At 41.2% G+C, this 18,024-nt stretch overlaps 1 protein-coding gene across 2 annotated transcripts in view; it reads right to left on the reverse strand.

Moving 5' to 3' along the window:
• Positions 1 to 16,752, reverse strand: part of tmc3 (transmembrane channel like 3) — a gene marked incomplete at its 5' end in the record, with an annotated part of 32,114 nt that extends 15,362 nt beyond the window's left edge. The window contains 11 exons of one of the 2 annotated variants that reach the window (XM_084018509.1): positions 548 to 657; positions 1,666 to 1,813; positions 3,484 to 3,527; positions 3,640 to 3,787; positions 4,009 to 4,151; positions 5,329 to 5,427; positions 6,439 to 6,545; positions 7,006 to 7,087; positions 10,064 to 10,139; positions 14,400 to 14,546; positions 16,631 to 16,752. In XM_084018509.1, the coding sequence (XP_083874635.1) occupies positions 548 to 657; positions 1,666 to 1,813; positions 3,484 to 3,527; positions 3,640 to 3,787; positions 4,009 to 4,151; positions 5,329 to 5,427; positions 6,439 to 6,545; positions 7,006 to 7,087; positions 10,064 to 10,139; positions 14,400 to 14,546; positions 16,631 to 16,752 (1,226 nt within the window). Of the gene's footprint in view, positions 1 to 547; positions 658 to 1,665; positions 1,814 to 3,483; positions 3,528 to 3,639; positions 3,788 to 4,008; positions 4,152 to 5,328; positions 5,428 to 6,438; positions 6,546 to 7,005; positions 7,088 to 10,063; positions 10,140 to 14,399; positions 14,547 to 16,630 lie in introns of those variants that run through there. The other variant, XM_084018508.1, reaches the window with a different exon arrangement.
• Between the last annotated feature and the right edge of the window lie 1,272 nt (positions 16,753 to 18,024).

Genomic DNA, 18,024 nt, shown 5'->3' on the forward strand with positions numbered 1-18,024 from the left:
GGCTGGAGAAGGTATGTTCTCAATGGATAGCACAGTGAGGAGAAAAGTAACCAGGGAAAGCGACCGGTTAGCCTAGCCACCAGGCTAAAAAGAAACCTTAGCTGAGCTAGTGGGAAGCCATCAATTTCTTGCCCACAAAACATCAACTTGACAATATGGAGAGTATTGTCAATTCCAGGGCTGTAGGAAAATATTAGTAGGCAGAAATTCAACGAGAAAGACACCCGTCATCCGAGTCCACAGAATCTTTAATGCTTAGTCTATGCTAGGATACACCAGAGTTCGGATAACACAGGACATTCAACCAACAGACCATTGTATATGCATGTCCACAAATGTTGTTGTGAATTGACTCTCAAGGATGGTTTTGTTTTCTAAACCTAATGTCGGTTTGGTGTCAAAACATAACATTAGTTTTGTTATCGACAGCTAACATTGGTTTTGTTGTCTAAAGCTAACGGTGGTTTTGTCCCGACAAGCATGGTGCAGTCTTGAAGTTGTACTGAGCGACACACACAAATGACCTTTTGAGGAGACTGTGGATTACCTGGCCAGCTGGAAACGCAGCGAGGTTCGTGGGTGGTACATCTCCAGCTGAGACACCAGCTCAAAGGCAGAAGGAGCGATCATTGTGATAAGAGAAACCACCACACTGACCTGCAAAGAGGGAGAACATGAAACCACTGACAATGAGAATGTAGCCCATTTATTGTTGATTAATTTTTGAATGTATTTTGCATGAAAACACCAACTGAGTCTGTTACAAATGGAATTACTGAAATGTTCTGATTGTTATGTCAGCCTTAATGCTTGAATAAGTGACTGAATAGTTTTAATAGTACAGTGCTTGTTATACATTCAAGTAGTTGGGCTTCTTTATTTCATATAGCACTGTTGAGTCTGTTTTTGTTTTGGCACTGTGATATTCTGCACTATCCCAGGTTCACACTGCACCATGTTTTCATTAAATACATTTGAGAAGTTGAACATTTCCCTCGATTTGGGTCACGGCTTGTCATTAAGGGGTGATGGTGGGTCATAGATGAGAATTTCATCCAAACACTGATCTGTGCTCAGAGAGGCGAGTGAGGAAATAAACATTTTTCATCTCTTCATGGAATAGAAAAGAATGCTTTTATTGTGATTGCACATACAACTGATGAACAGATGGAAAAAAGGTTTTGCTAAGATAGGGTTTGTTGTTGATAATACTTATTCCAGCCACCAGAAGTTGAAGTGCACCACTACTTCATCCTCTCAATTGGATTAAAAGTGTTATTCCAGGTGAGTTTTGATTCAACTTGCGAACACACAATATTATCGACCTCATGTTGAGACCGCATGCAGAAATTTAAACTCACCTGGAAGAAGAAATGAATACTTTTAGTCTTATTTAGAACATGAGGTCCTAGTGCACTTCAGCCTCTGAGTTTTATGACAACAAACACTTTTTTGTTAATATTTATGAAAGCACTTAGAAAGATGATCCTAGTAAAACCTCTTTGATCCGTTTTTTGCTTCTCCTCCTAATTCTGGAGTCATCACGCTGATAACAGCAGTCAATGAAGTGATGAGCTGTCATTGGATCCACCTCAGTTCTTCACTTTCATCGATCTCTTGTAACTGTATATTGAATAATCAAATCAAACTAATGACGTCTACTACCTCATTCTTCTCCCACAGTGTCAGCTCCAGCTTCTCTTGCTCTAGTTTCTGAGAACGGTCCACCACAAAGTAGATAATGTAGATGCTGCCGGCCAGAGACAGTAGGACGAGGATGTTGGCTAAGATACGCAGACTGATCAGGACGGCCCTGAAGAAAAAACAGACATTGGGCCTCAGTCACCAATTTCTTGGTGTTCCTCAGAATAGTCTACGTCGGATTCATGACGTCTTCTTAAACCGCCGAAATGTTCGCATTTGTGTTCTTATATTGATGAATTCCACTGAAAGCGTGTGCCAGTTCTTCCTAATTAGCATAAGTAAATGCCCCGCCAATGCCCATACAAGGGCATGAGACTGCAGGGCCGTGTGCACACATAGAACTCTCACACAGAACTTGAGAAGAAAAGATGAGACGGAACTAAAGAATGCGGAAACGTGAAAGGAGGCTGAACAACGGGACTCCAAATGGAAGAAACCATCAGTCACTCTGAAGTGAACAAAGCCAACTGCTGCAGGAAGTGAACAGCAAACGAGCCATTATATTCTGTAGCATCAGTAGTGGATCTAAAATAACACTTAAACAAGATGCACAGATGCTGTTACTTGTTCAGTGGACGCTGTATCTGGAGAAAAAACGATGAAGTAAAAGATATTCATTAATTTTATTACAAAGCATTAAGGTCTTTTAAAATAAAATAAAATAAAACACTACCTAAGATATTAATTCCTATATATTACTGAACAGTTCTGTGGGTTTTACCTTGGACAATGAGCTGCTGGAGACCCATGGCTCATTTACGCATCTTTGTGTCATTTATTATAAAGTCCAGCAACATTGGGCTCTATTCCCATAATTACTTATTTTATCAAGAGATGGAGGATCTGTCCCGGCCCCCTGGTTGATGACGCTGAATGGGTTTGGAGACAGCAGGTGGCGCTCTGCTTTACAAACCGGACAAGGTCTCTAAAATACAACCGCTGGAAGTGGTTTTATTCTTGGAAGAACATTACAGCCTGTAGACGACCTCAGCCAAATGCAGCATGGCCATGAAACACAGTGTAACTTCAGCCACCACAACAAGAGGATGTGTGTCCTGACCCACTCCTGGGACCAGGCAATAGTCCTGACCCACTCCTGGGACCAGGCAATAGTCCTGACCCACTCCTGGGACTGGACAACGGTCCTGACCCACTCCTTTAGAGTTATTTATATCCACTACTGACGCTACAGAATATAACAGCTTGTTTGCTGTTCACTTCCTGCAGCAGTCGGCTTCCTTTACTTCAGAACGACTGAAGTTTTCTGACATTTGGAGTGCCGTTTTTCTCCTTCTTTAGATCTTCTTTACTTCTCTCTCAACTTTTCTTCTCAAGTTCTGTTTGCGAGTTCTGTGTTTGCACACGGCCCTGCAGTCTCATGCCCTTTTGTGGGCATTAACGGCGCATTAACATAATGCTAATTAGGAACTGGCACGTGCTTTCAATTTATGAACACATGGGATTCATCATAATAAGAACACAGATGCAAAAATGTCTGCTGTTTAAAAAGACAGAATCCGACGTAGACTTTTCTTAGGAACTTTCTTCAGAACAAATTGAAGAAAAAACATTGGAAGATATTGATGAATGAGGTCCAATGATAACAACACACAAGAAGAAGAAGAAGAAGAAGAAGAAGAAGAAGAAGAAGAAGAAGAAGAAGAAGAAGAAGAAGAAGAAGAAGAAGAAGGAGGAGGAGGAGGAGGAGAAGGGAGAGAAGAAGAGGAAGAAGAAGAGACAACATGCAAAAAACAAGAAAGAAGTAACAAGGACACGTACAGACTGGTATCCTTCTTCTTCTCCTGCTCCTCAACAATGGCTTCCTGTTCACAGAAACAGTTGGTGTTATGTTGTGATGCTGTTGTGAGATCCATGAATACATGGACGTTGAATGAAGCCGAGTGTGCAGTGTGTTTGTCCATGCGTGTATCTGACCCGGATGTTGTTGACGATGGCGGCCCCTTTGCTCTCTGCAGCCTCTGGGTTTCCTATCAGATAATCCCAGGCACAGAAAACCCTCCAGCAGAACGTGAAGTTTTCATCAGAGGCACTGGCCAGACTCAGACGGGAGTTCTTGGCCATTCTGCAGGAGGATTATTATCAAACCACACAATATGTTATCAAAGCAATCACTTTAGGACAGGAATGATAGTGTTCATCAACTTTGTGGTCTTCACAGATACACCATCCTGGATGCAAGCTTAAATACACGAACTAGCCTCGCTGAGCAGAAACCTTTACAATTTTGACAACTTTTTCTCTCTCAAATCACCATCACATCAGTATGACTTATAAAGAGCGTACTTTCTTAACAGAATGATGAAACTGTAGGCAAAGACAGCCATCCCAACCAGGAAGTAGGCGAGAGGCAGCCGGTAACCTGCACTGCCAATTTTCCTCAGCCTGCCGTAGTAACCGTAGAATAAAACAGAATACTGCAGGTAGCCCTGTGGAGATCAGACACACACACACACACGTACACACACACACACACACACACACACACACACACACACACACACACACACACGATGAAATGGGATCATACAGCAATACTATAAACAAATAATCAGGAATGAAAATGTGTTGATATTCATGGTGAGCACAGGATGAACTGTGACTTTTCCTCCAACACAACTGGTACATTAAATAATAATACATAATGGTAAGATTACCATGAAATCCATGATTGTCATTGATTACATGCTATAAGCTTACTAGCTGATATTTAGTTTTTCCCTCATGTTCCCTGTGTTTCACGTGTGTGATTAGTCTCGTCAGGCCCACCTGTTTCCTTGTGTTTTGCCCCAATCACCTATCAACCTGCCCTCCTGTTTGCCCACTTGTGTCTCATCTCCCAGGCAGCCCTTGTGTATTTAGTCTGTCTGTTTCCTTCCTTCGCTTCATTGCTAGTTTGCCCGTTGTTGTCGGCTCACCACCGCTGTCTGTGTCCCCCGCGATGTCTGTATTTTCCTGTGAAGTTTGTTTCACCACATGCAGGTTTCCTTTTTTTATGTTTGATTATTCTCATTTGTTTTGGTCCCAGTTTCTGGATGGATGTTCCAATTATCTTTTTGTTAGCATCTGCTTTTGGGTCCTGAACTCTTTCCCCTTTAAAACACGACAGATTTGTTTTATTTATTTATTCATTTGAATTGTTTATATATTTTATATAGGAGTCATTTGATTTGTTGAAAAATGGGACATATAAATAGATAGAAAATATCAATAAAATAGTAATTATAAAATAAAGTAAGGAGGTTTAACCAGGGGTTTAGATTATATTGTATTCTAGAATAAAATGTCAAATTAAATTAAAACATATTTCTATGAAGTAGCCTGGACAAACAGGTGAATATTCTACTGTATTTCAGAGCACGCAAGCTTCAAGAGTTGTGACTGATCATAGCTGCTCAATGCACAGGGATGCTTTGATTTGATTATTGCATTTGATGTACGGAGATATATAATAATGACAATGGGTAAAGTGTATTATGATGTGGAAGGTGGCAGTGGCCTTGGAGTAGAGGTGAGGGCAGCAGTAAATTAAAGTCTGAATAATCCTCCATTGTATCTGTTAGTAATGTCCTATTGGCAGAACAGTAAAAGGAAAGAGAGGCTCACCCCAAGAGACCAGATTGTGTCCAGGTCTTGGGCTGAGGCCAGGTGCTCCTTGGGGATAGTTTTACTCCTTGTCGTTCCAAACGGAGCTCCAGCCAGTAGCTAGTACAAACACACCATTGCATTATGATAGTTAGACATCACATACCTTTTTCTGAACAAGATATTTAAACATAAAACATTGATTACATTTAGCAATGATAATCAATCAAAACAGTTTTTTTTTCTGAAACTGAGATGAGATGATTTATATCAATATTATGTCTGTGTGTTAAGAGCAGAGACAGGATGAGTAATGTCTGGGGAAATTGCTTGTCTTCATGTCAGTGACAAACCTAAATCCAGCAGCACTTTCTCCACTGTTCTGTTTGTGTCTACAAAATCAGCAGGATACAAAATCTCAGTAACAATACACAATCAACACATAATCTTAATATATATATATATGTGTGTGTGTGTGTGTGTGTGTGTTTCCAAGTATGTGTCTGAGTATTTTGGGATTCTGTGCATACAAAAGTGATGCGTAAGTCCTATCAATTATTATTATATAATATTATTATTATGTGTCTATAGCAGCTCCTTGTTCGAGGTGAAACGCATAGAACTGTTAAATCATATATAGGAATTAATGTGTTAGTGTCGTGTTTTGTTTTATTTTAAAAGACCATCATGCTTTGTAATATAAGGAAAATAATCAATGTACAAGATTATAAATGATAAAACTATTATAGTAATTTCAATCCTACAGTATTCTGCAACTGGAGAACTGGAGAAAACGAATCAACCAATTATTTTTGCACAAACATGTCACCACTCAAATGTGTGTAGGTATGGTATTAAATGTTCGTACATAAGAAAATAACGCCAGAATCTTTGTGAAAACTGCAAAAGTGGGGTTTAAGAAGAAAATAAGGCCCAGTGTTACATAATTATGTGGATGTATTTCATTTGTGGGTCATCCATGAAAATCCTAACTAACTTCATATATTGATTTAGTGCTGAAAGACATGAAAAAATGTGTGTCCTTGAACATTAATATATTATATTCCATGACCTGCCATGAGACTGGGTTGGTATATGATTACCAATATATGGTGTCAGTGACTCACTAACCTCTGGTAGGACGATGAAGGCTCCAGTCATGATGGTGAGGACAATGTTGATCCCAAATAACCAGCGGAGGAAGATAAAGTAGGACGCCACGCCGGACCCAAAGTGACCTCAACAAGAGAGAGGAAACAACTGACTGATTCACAGACACATCACACACAAACATTTAGAAAGTGGTACACACCCAATATTAACAAATATTATATCATATTAAAGCAATATCACCACATAGATTGATAGATGTCCTGTCAAACCGAAATTAAAGACAAGAGTCCTTTTTCAGAGTAGCCATTGTGAAATATAAGTGTAAGTGTAGTTGATAAAATGTATTATGGATCCATTCTATTTAGTTTTACAGTAATTCCATTGATCCAGCAAGCACAATAACAGGGCCTCAGCTCATCTTAATGGGAGAGGGCCTTAATTAATGTTGTTAATTACACCACCTGTTTGCCCTGCCTTGACAATAAAAATGGCTGCTGTGAAAATAAATGATTCAGGCATTCAGGCCATTAGCCATAAGTTTTAGCATGACTTTAATACATTCTTTAGAACAAACAAACAACTTACTTTCAATCTTCTTGATCCTCACCTCCCAGGGAATGAACAGAACCACGATGTTGTAAAGCACACGAGACAGTTTCTTCAGCAGCTGCAGGAGGAGAAACAAGGCTCTAAACTTCCTTACAATCCTCCACGATGGGCAGGACTCGTAAGGTGGAGACTGAATACATTTGCCCATCTAGAAAGGGTCCTTAATTAATTATTTTGCTGTTCTTACAGTCTCCTAAAAATACCTTCACACACAGCTAAACTGCATTGACACTTTACATGGAAAATTAGGTATAACGTTGGTTTTGTCTAAACCTAATGTTGGTTTTCTTGACTGAACCTAACGTTGGTTTTGTCTAAACCTAATGTTGGTTTTCTTGACTGAACCTAACGTTGGTTTTGTCTAAACCTAATGTTGGTTTTCTTGTCTGAACCTAACGTTGGTTTTGTCTAATCCTAATGTTGGTTTTCTTGACTGAACCTAACGTTGGTTTTGTCTAAACCTAATGTTGGTTTTCTTGTCTGAACCTAACGTTGGTTTTGTCTAAACCTAATGTTGGTTTTGTCTAAACCTAATGTTGGTTTTCTTGTCTGAACCTAATTTTGTCTGAACATAACGTTGGTTTTCTTGTCTAAACCTAATGTTGGTTTTCTTGTCTGAACCTAACATTGGTTTTCTTGTCTAAACCCAACGTTGGTTTTCTTGTCTAAACCTAACGTTGGTTTTCTTTTCAAACCTAACGTTGGTTTTCTTGTCTAAACCTAGCGTTGGTTTTCTTGTTTGAACCTAACATTGGTTTTGTCTAAACCTAACGTTGGTTTTCTTGTCTAAACCTAATGTTGGTTTTGTCTAAACCTATTGTTGCACGGTGGTGTAGTGGTTAGTACTGTCGCCTCACAGCAAGAGAGGCCCGAGGATGTTATTTGATCCTGTATCCACATTGTCCACTAAAGAACCTTCACAATGTGACTCTGTGAATCTCTTCACGTCCTGTGATGTGACAAACCGTAAAATCAGAAGAGAGATTATTATTATTATTATAATTAATCAAAAATCATGTCAGCTGGACCAATAATTCTCATTTTTAATATACTGTTAAATGAATAACTCATCATCCAAGGCCTGAGCTGTGATCGTTTTAATTAAATTGAGCAATTACAACATGCTATAAATCTACTGATGCTGCTGTGCTGCAGCTGCAGCTGTTTCCTCTCTGAAGATAAGAGCATGAAATACAAAGAGACAGTAGATAAAGTTATCTACAGCAGAGTGAGTTCAGTTCACAGGCGGAGAAAAGCTCTCAGCAGCCTGCACAAAGGAAATCAGACATGTTTTATTATTCTGGCTCTGATGGTCAGCCTGCTGCAGTGCAGTGAAACAACGCAAAGAAGCTCCTCTCAGCATAGTCAGACAGAATAAATGGAATTGAGAGTCGAGCACATATTTCACTGAGCGGAAAGAGAATGGAAAATGAGCTGCAGCACAGACCACCATCTTTGTAGCTTTCTGCAGCACCATGCTTGTATTTCATTTGTGTTCTGTTCTAATCCACCGTCGTAAATAAACACACAAGTCCTTCTAGTTGACAATCTGTCTCTGTGGATGCTGTGTAGACCTGGACGGGTCTGTCGTTACAACTGAAATATCAGTTTAGTCTATAGTGCAGGTGAGAGTTTGGCTTTGAAATACCAGTAGACATAATATCCGAATCTGAAGATTTTTTAATGCTGCAGCATGAGCCATTCCCAGTGCAACACAGGAATGTCTGAAGAGTCACTGTGTCGGTCAGCACTTATAATGCAGTTGAATTTACATATACAGTAGATCTGACATCCTGCATCCCCCGTTCCAGGTGAGATGTTGTGTTTGATCAAAGGGTCATGGTTTTATCCTGCATCAATGGGCTTGTCTAGTGACGCCCCTGGTGGCAAATGGTCCTGCAATACGCATTCAATGGATCTACAGAAACAACGTATCGTCATACAGCAGTCATTATTTTATCTCCCAAACTATATGTTTTCTCTTTCATGTGCTCTATGAACATAGACAACAACACAACCAACAACACAGGCTATCAGTTAGCCTGCAAACCTCTGAACAGACATCGTCATCCTTCTTGGCTTGTCTGTATGAATATGAATTGATTCGCTTATCTCGATGGAGACACCGACCAGGTTTCATCCATCATGGCTGAAATAACCACTATTGTTGCTTTATACATGTATTCACTGGATCTAGCAAGCAATGTGGGCTGGTTCAGTGGTGTGAACCAAAAAAAAAACAATTTAGCTCTGATTTAATTACAATAAATGGACAAAAAGGATGCCGAAATAACTCCATGGTGATGGCGATCATTAAAAAGTGTGAAGTCATGCTTTGTTAGGTCTGCAAGACGACAAGCAAGCAACAAATGATTGTTTTCTGAATGGAGTTTGGCTTGACTGGAGGTAACATTGTAGCTGCTCCATGAACACTTAAACTTCATCTCAACATAAATTTGGGCTCTGTACTAATATGAGGTTCTATCCTAGATCTTTAAGGGACCACTGACCGCTACAATATGTTTTGTCTCCATTTCTGATTCAGTGATGACAGGAAGAGAGTATCTTAATGCTGATAGGCTTTCGATTCACACACATTTTTGTTGCACAAGTTGAAATAAAAATTGCGTCATTTGCATCATCATCGCACCACCAAATGCCGCCCGGTACAAATTTGCATCTATTCGTGTCTTTGCATTGACTTTATATGCAATAGCACCACGCAAAAAATCTCTTTGCTTTGGTGTGAACACACCTTGAGACTGGACTGAATAGGTTCGTTGAGAAAACAAGAAATGTTGTAAACCAGATGCAGTGAAGGAAGTATTTGGCCATCATCCTCTGATTTTCCAATATTCTGATTTCAACCAGTCAGTGGTGTTAAAAGTCACTTTGGTTCATTATTTCCTCCGCACAGAAAGAACTTGATTTTCAGTTTCTATCGCCTTATTTTAATTCTGTGTGATTTAAAATCTATGTGATCAGTGTGATGAAATGATGCGTGAATGACAGTGGATGATTGTTGAGTACATACATCAGCTCCTGCAGTCTGGTAGCCTCTGGTTCGGGTCAGTCGGCCCTCATACCTCAGGACAATCTCTCTGGCCTGTCTGGGACACAGAGACACACGGCTGGAAGATCACTCACTAATTATTCAATAGAATGGATGGCAATAGCATTCTACAATGCTCTTTCTTCAAACATTACAAAGTGTTTGTACTGTAATTTTCAGGCCATATATACATTTTTTAAATCATAGTGCAAACTTACAGAGGCTGACAAGGGCTAAATCATTTTCGAGAAATGTGCTGCAGCATCACAAAAGATGCCAATTTATTCCAATTTGGTCAAGGTTCCATCCATCGTCTACCGCTTATCCTGTATTCAGGGTTGTGGGGGGGGGGGCTGATCCCAGCTGACATTGAGCAAAGGCAGGGTACACCTGGACAGGTAGAGACAGACATCTATTCACACTCACATTAATACCTACGGGACAGAGTCATCAATGAACCTATCCCCATTCTGCATGTCTTTGGACTGTGGGAGGAAGCTGGAGAACCCGGAGAGAACCCACGCTCACACGGGGAGAACATGCAAACTTCACACAGAAGGAACCCAAACCGGGAATCGAACCCTCTCGCTGTGAGTCGACAGTGCTACCCACCGTGCAGCCCCTGGTTAAGGTTCCAACTAACGACATATAGCTATTGTTGACAAGATTTTCATTGCCTAAAATACTACCATAATAAACCTTGGAGTTATCTTTGATAAGGATCTGTCCTTTAACTCACATATTAAACAAACTACAAGGATAGCCTTTTTTCACCTGCGTAACATCACTAAAATCAGGCCCATGTTGTCTCAAAAAGAAGCAGAAAAACTGTGTTCCCACATTTAAGAGTAGGCTGGCTCAGGTTTGCCTTGGACCAGCATTTAGTTATGCTGCTGTAGGCCTAGACTGCCTGGGGATTTATAATGACACTACGATTTCCCGTCCTCTCTCTTTCTCCCCCCCTCTCAATTTCTGGATGTGCTTAAATCGGCCAAAACATTGGTGCAAATGGAAACGTTGGCCCTTGTTGGCCACCGTAAAGACCAGTACTAAAACCTGCTACCATTCAAATAAACGGTCTAAAGCGATTCTGTCGTTTTTCAGTCCATGAGAAAGAATGAAGCAGCTCACCCTGCCACCTTCTGTGTAGAATACAAATGTTTTTATTTTCATATTATAGGTTATGTTTTGGTGAGGGATGTATAGATTAAGTCAAATTCAAATTTGTCAGAACATCTTGGATGTGAAATAGGAGCAGTTATAGCAGTGGGAGTAATCACAGACATTCAGCTTGAGATTAAAGAGGGTGTAAAAGTGCAGACTTGCATCTCGTCCCTGATGGCTGTAATAAAACCTCTGCTGTAATAACAAACTGCCCATATAAAACCTGTTATCCATGGCACATACTCAGCACATCTTGAGCTCTCTATCTGCTCTAGTTTTCTCTGGCTCAGCCGCTTCTCCATCTACTTCTCTAAATATAATCAGTGAAATAGTTATAAGAAGTATATTAAAAAAATGTTCAGTTCAAATCCAGCTGAGCAACAATTACAAAATCCACCTTCTTCATCGTCTTAAACAAATTATCATGCATCTAGTTTGTCGTCTTCTGCCTTGTCTCTGAGTCAGGAGTAACCAGTTAAATAGGAGGAAAACAATTAATTCATTCACCAATATGCAAGAGTCAGCTGGAACCATGCCACCTTGTCACAGCAGCTAATAACAGCAAAGACAGATTTGTGTTAATATAACAAGCTGTTGCCCCTCTAACCCGCTGCCCCTCTAATCCACTGCCCCTCTAATGCACTGCTCCTCTAACCCGCTGCCCCTCTAACCCGCTGCCCCTCTAATCCACTGCTCCTCTAACCCGCTGCCCCTCTAATCCACTGCTCCTCTAACCCGCTGCCCCTCTAACCCGCTGCCGTTCTAATCCACTGCTCCTCTAACCCGCTGCCCCTCTAACCCGCTGCCCCTCTAATCCACTGCTCCTCTAACCCGCTGCCCCTCTAATCCACTGCTCCTCTAACCCGCTGCCCCTCTAACCCGCTGCCCCTCTAACCCGCTGCCCCTCTAAGAGACTGCCCCTCTAACCCACTGCCCCTCTAAGAGTCTGCCCCTCTAACCCGCTGCCCCTCTAACCCACTGCCCCTCTAAGAGACTGCAACTATAAGAGTCTGCCCCTCTAACCCGCTGCCCCTCTAACCCACTGCCCCTCTAAAGGCCTGATTATGCTTCCGCGTAGTGATCACGCAACGGCAACGCAACGGCCACGCAGTTGCTTGGAGACCGTGATGGTTCTGCGTTGGGTTTACGTGTCGAAATGCAATTCAATGCCACACCGGTAAAGGGCGCTATGTTTTTTGTAAAGACTGACCGACCGACCGAGACTCTTGATGTATATATTCGTTAGCCTCGTTATACCCTATTTGTTTACTTTCTGGCTTTAAACATCCACTATTTTTTAGAACTTGGTGTTTTATTTCTTTGTGCAAAAGCGACAAGGTGCAAACAATAAAATGAGGTGCAAACAATAAAAGTAGCCTTTTAAAAGTTTAAATGGCGGTGTTTATGAGTGGAAACCGGATAGCGGTCTCCAGCGGATGTAGTTAGCGGACCAATCACAGCCAATGCCGCTGCGTTGGTGTTGCGTTGGTGTTGCGTCGCCTCGACGCGCGTCTAGGATTTTTGGGAGGTGCACGTCAGGCCCTTGCGTTGGACGTAAGGGGGGTTCGCGAGGACGTAAGGGGTCCGCAAGCCCCCTTGCGTTGTGTCGACGCGGAAGCATAACTTGGCCTTAAGAGACTGCAACTATAAGAGTCTGCCCCTCTAACCCGTTGCCCCTCTAACCCGCTGCCCCACCCTCACTGGCTCGGTGGGCCGAGTCAGAGCAGAGCCATACCAGCTGCAAATCATCCGCAATCAAGCTCCTTCAAATTCTCAGCCTGGTCACATTCACTCTGCCAGATCGTAGACTCTACTACGCATCCAGCCTATTTTGCATATTACATTTAGGGGGGGCATTAGCTCAGGAGGTAGAGCAGATGGCTGGCGACCGCAAGATTGCCGGTTCGATCCCCGGCTCCTCCTAGCTGAGTGCCTGGTGTCCCTGAGCAAGACACCTCACCCTAATTGCTCCTGATGAGCTGGCTGTCGCCCTACGTGGTTGACTCCGCCGTCGGTGTGTGAATGTGTGAGTGAATGGGTGAATGTCAGTCATTGCTGTAAAGCGCTTTGGAGAAAAGCGTTATATAAATGAGGCCATTTACATTTTTTTATCCTTTCTTTTGTTCTTGTTTCATCCTGTTCTCCATGTCCTCAGAGTCCTGCCTGCTCTGACTGCGGCCCCTGCCACCTCTCATCAGGCTCACTGCCTGGCCTCACTCTTCTCCCCTTGAACCCCTGCACACTCCATTTCCCCTGGACTGACCCTGGACTTCCCCCCTCTGCCCTGGCTCCAACCTCAATCCTTTGCTCCTCAGCTCCATCCATTCCAGAAACGATGTCTGCATCTGGGTTCACCTGACTTATAGCCCATAACACTAACATCATCAGCAGAATGTGAAGAGGTTACAGCATATATATTTTGTTATATGTATATATAGTGTATTTCATGGCACAATTCAAACAGGATCAAACAATAATTTGTCTCCATTGACTATTATAGGGCTGCATGGTGGTGTAGTGGGTAGCACTGTTGCCTCACAGCGAGAGGGTCCCAGGTTCGATTCTTGGTTCGGGTTCCTTCTGTGTGGAGTTTGCATGTTCTCCCTGTGTTAGTGTGGGTTCTCTCCAGGTTCTCTGGCTTCCTCCCACAGTCCAAAGACATGCAGGATGGGGATAGGTTAATTGGTGACTCTAAATTGCCCGTAGGTGAGAATGTGAGTGTGAATGGTTGTCTGTCTCTACATGTCAGCCCTGTGATAGACTGGCGACCTGTCCAGGGTGTACCCTGCCTTCGCCCATGACAGCTGGGATCGGCTCCAGCCCCCCCGCGACCCTGAATACAGGATAAGCGGTAGACGATGGATGGATGGATGATTATTGTACCTAATTATTCTGAAATAAAATCCCATGATGGACACATGATGGGGCGGGACATTCTATACACACAGCAATGGCTTTCTCCAAAATGTATTCAGCAAGCCAGTTAATAGTATATATTTTTATAATACACATTTGTTATTGTCTTGTTCCACTCATCCAGCACCAGAAGTAAACTAGAGATTAGTTGGATAGATTAGTAGTATATCTTTGGATGGATTTCAGTAAGTCATCATCTCGTCACGGATACAGTAGGAACAATCAGACGTTAGGGTACTTTAGGACTTTGAGCTTGCGTCTCATTGGCCAGGGTCTGGTCCGAATGTTGGCGATGATCTCCTTCTGGTACTGAATGTTCTGGAACATCTCCTCTGGGTCATTGCTGTCCACCCGCTCATCGTCTTTATCTTCATCATCTGAGGAGCTGCAGAAGAAGACATTGACAAAAAATCGTCTCAGAGGCTGTATGAAAACGTTTCACTTCAACTAATAACGAATTTGATTCATTGTTAACAGCTGACGACCACAACATAATGTCAGACTCACATTCTATCAATGTAACTTCATTGCAGTTCTTCTTTCAGCCTCATTGGTGCATCAAATACTGTTTATTGATTTGTTGATCAAAACAATGACTCAAAGTGGCTGATTTTCATTCTGATGAAAATTCATACGAATAGATGAAAAACATTGTGAAGACAGGGCATGACCTCCTGGAATGGGATCATGTATTTTATTACTTCTAATAATGCTGTGCTAATACTTCATCACAGATGTCTTGTCTAGTATCGCCTTATGAGCTGGGAATTAAGAGATATGAAATGATGCACGCTGGTAAAATATTAAGGGTATACTATGCAGGAGTTGTATATAGGTTTATCTGTTATTGAACATTAGGGTTGGAAATCACAAGAGGCCCCAGAAGATCATGATACTTAAGTCACAATATGATATTATCCCAATACTTCAGTCAGGATATAATATTATCAAGATACTTACGGTCACGTTACGATATCACAATGCATTATTATCACAATTCTTCAGTCATTAAAGGATTTTATCATGTCATTTTAGTCGAGATATGATAAGTAGGGCTGCACCTAATTATTATTTTATAAATTGATTAAACAATTAATTTATAGATCGTTAATAATATTCTTAATAAAATATATATTAATTACATTTACCCAAAATAAGATAAAAGAAACAATTTTGTCATATGATCAGAGAAATACTGTACCTCAGTGTCAGTGGATGGGTGAGTGACTCCCCATTGTTGAAACAAGCATAGTGAGTGAGCCGAGAAAGGCTAAAGCTGTTGAACTTCTCACTTAAGGACTGTAAATATATCACTTTGATTTTTAAAAGCGTTGCAGGTGGAAATGCTGAGAACACACACTCTCGGATGTTTACAAAATAAATCATTTTCTAATGGCAAACCTGACACAGATAATCAGAAACAATAGTGGTGCTTTTGATTTGAAACAGGATGTCCAATGTAGTCCCTCCTTTCACATTTTTTGGAGCATTTTTTTACTGATGACATAACAGTGAATAGGAAAACGGAGCTATTTTGGATTTGAAACCAGGACGTCTGTGTGAAGGGTTGTTGCCTTTTGCTTCAGTGCTACAAGATGTGCCATCGGGGCTCCACAGCCTGGTAACTTCCGCCCGATGGAGAGAATGTCCAACGCAGAAAATTCTGCAGCTTCTCAATGTTGTTGGCAAAACTCTTTCCAGACCAAGGTGAGAAAGCAACCTGATTCAGCCCTTAAATCCAGTTGCATGCTCCCCATTTAGAAGCAGTAGGGAGCTTTGTGGAGGTATTGGTGCATCAAGAAAGTCATCCAAAACACCATGCCAAAGACAATAAAATGATGCAAATAAAACTAGAAGTTCCAGTTTATCTCTTTAAAGTTGTCACTATCCCTGCATTTTTTCATTGATAAATAACACAACTTTCTCACATAACGTGTCAAGCAATCATCACATGAAGTCATTAATGGATGGCAGATTCATCCATTGATGCACAACACTGCATGTAAGAGTTTTCTTCAAACACTAAGGGACTAGGTTATCTGGAAACCCCTATGTTCTTTCCACACTGCTCCCCTTCTGTTAATAATCATTTCCATGAACAGGATAACAACAATCCCTGCATCACTCATGCAAACTCTGAGTGTGAGATTCTCCCCAAGCGAGAGGCGAGATCTCATAGATGAATGATTTCCTCCTGGTGATATTCATGCTGGCTTAAATACACAAGTTGATAGTTAGGGGGGAAACTTTATCCCAGCTTTAGCTAATACTACATTCACCATGAGGACCAACAGGTCTGTTACACAGGAAATCATGATTAGATTTAGTAAATGATTAATTCTATAACGTCCAGGATTTCATTTAAGACGGCGACCATAAAGAGTGAGCCAGACAAAGAGGAGAGCATAAAATCCTTCTAAAAGAAAGATCAATGAAGTGAAATAAACAGAGCAAGCAGAGCAGACTCACCCCTGCTGGTGGTTCTGGTAAGCTGAATAAATCCTTCTGGAGTTCTTCCTGATACTTCTGTGCCTTTTGGCTGCAGACAGCGACCTGCTGCTGCCAACCAAAGGCTCAGCCACTGTACTCATGCTGTCTCTGCTTTGAGACTGGGAGGTGAAGGGCTGAAGAGGAGCTACCTGCTGCTCTGGAGCATCAGTACAGTCACTCATCAGGCCAATCACAGCATCTCTGACTGCTTAAAGGCACAGCAGCAAACATCACATTAGAATCCTTTAACTACATTTATACAAGTCCAGCAGAATTAAAAAATGCCTTTTTAATTATTTTACATCACATCAGTCATATGGTGCAACAATTTTTGACATATTTTTGTATTATTTGTATTTGGAAAACCGAATATTACTCATCCGTATGTGGCATGATCAGTAAAGTGGATTATAATTTAAACTATGTTGCCAGACTACGCCACTCTGGGAATTTCACCCACAGAATAATTACTGCCCTAATAGGCACCAGCACTTAACACACAGGTTTGTCTCAACACATACACACACACATGAATATTGATTTATTGGAATGCGTTAGTATCTTTGAGATCAATTGAGGAAAATATTGCCCTTCCATATAGCGCAGTGGTTCTCAACCGGTCTGGCTTTGGGACCCACCATCACCCCTTAATAACAAGCCGTGACCCAAATCAAGGAAAATGTTCAATTTCTCAAATGTATTTAATGAAAAGATGGTGCAGTTTGAACCTGAGATAGCGAAGAATATCACAGTATGCCAACACAAAAACAGACTTTTTTTTAAACAGGGCTTTAATACATAAACCTGACATAAAGAAGTCCATCTACTAGAATATATAACACTGTACTATTAAAACTATTCAGTCACTTATTCAAGCATTAAGGCTGACATAACAATTAGAACATTTCAGTAATTTAACAGACTCAGTTGGTGTTTTCATGCAAAATACATGAAATAAAAATGTGCAACTACTGAGAATTATTTCAAAAAGACTCAAATGAAGTAGTTTAAGCTGAGAATACTCACTCACTGAATCTATGACAACCAACACTGCACTATGGAAAAGATCCCCTTCAAAATAAAAGCACAGGATTGTTTTTTCTTCACATTACTTACTGGCAGGTTGCCATTTTTGTCACCATCCTGATCAAGCAAAGGTGTATATAAATGAGCAGATATATATAATGAGAATACCTCAATATACCTATATCGCTTGTTGTGGACGGTTTGTGGACAGCTCCAATGGTGACAAAGCAATGAGATGGCTGATGATGAATATATTCGTTTGCCAATGTTACTCAGCCCTTTTATGAAAGATGGATTGTACGTTTTCTTTCCCTCTGCAGCCCAGCTGTGAGCCACTTTTCAGATCC

This window comes from Eutrigla gurnardus (genome assembly GCF_963514095.1).
Source record: "Eutrigla gurnardus genome assembly, chromosome: 1".
Lineage (NCBI taxonomy): Eukaryota > Metazoa > Chordata > Actinopteri > Perciformes > Triglidae > Eutrigla > Eutrigla gurnardus.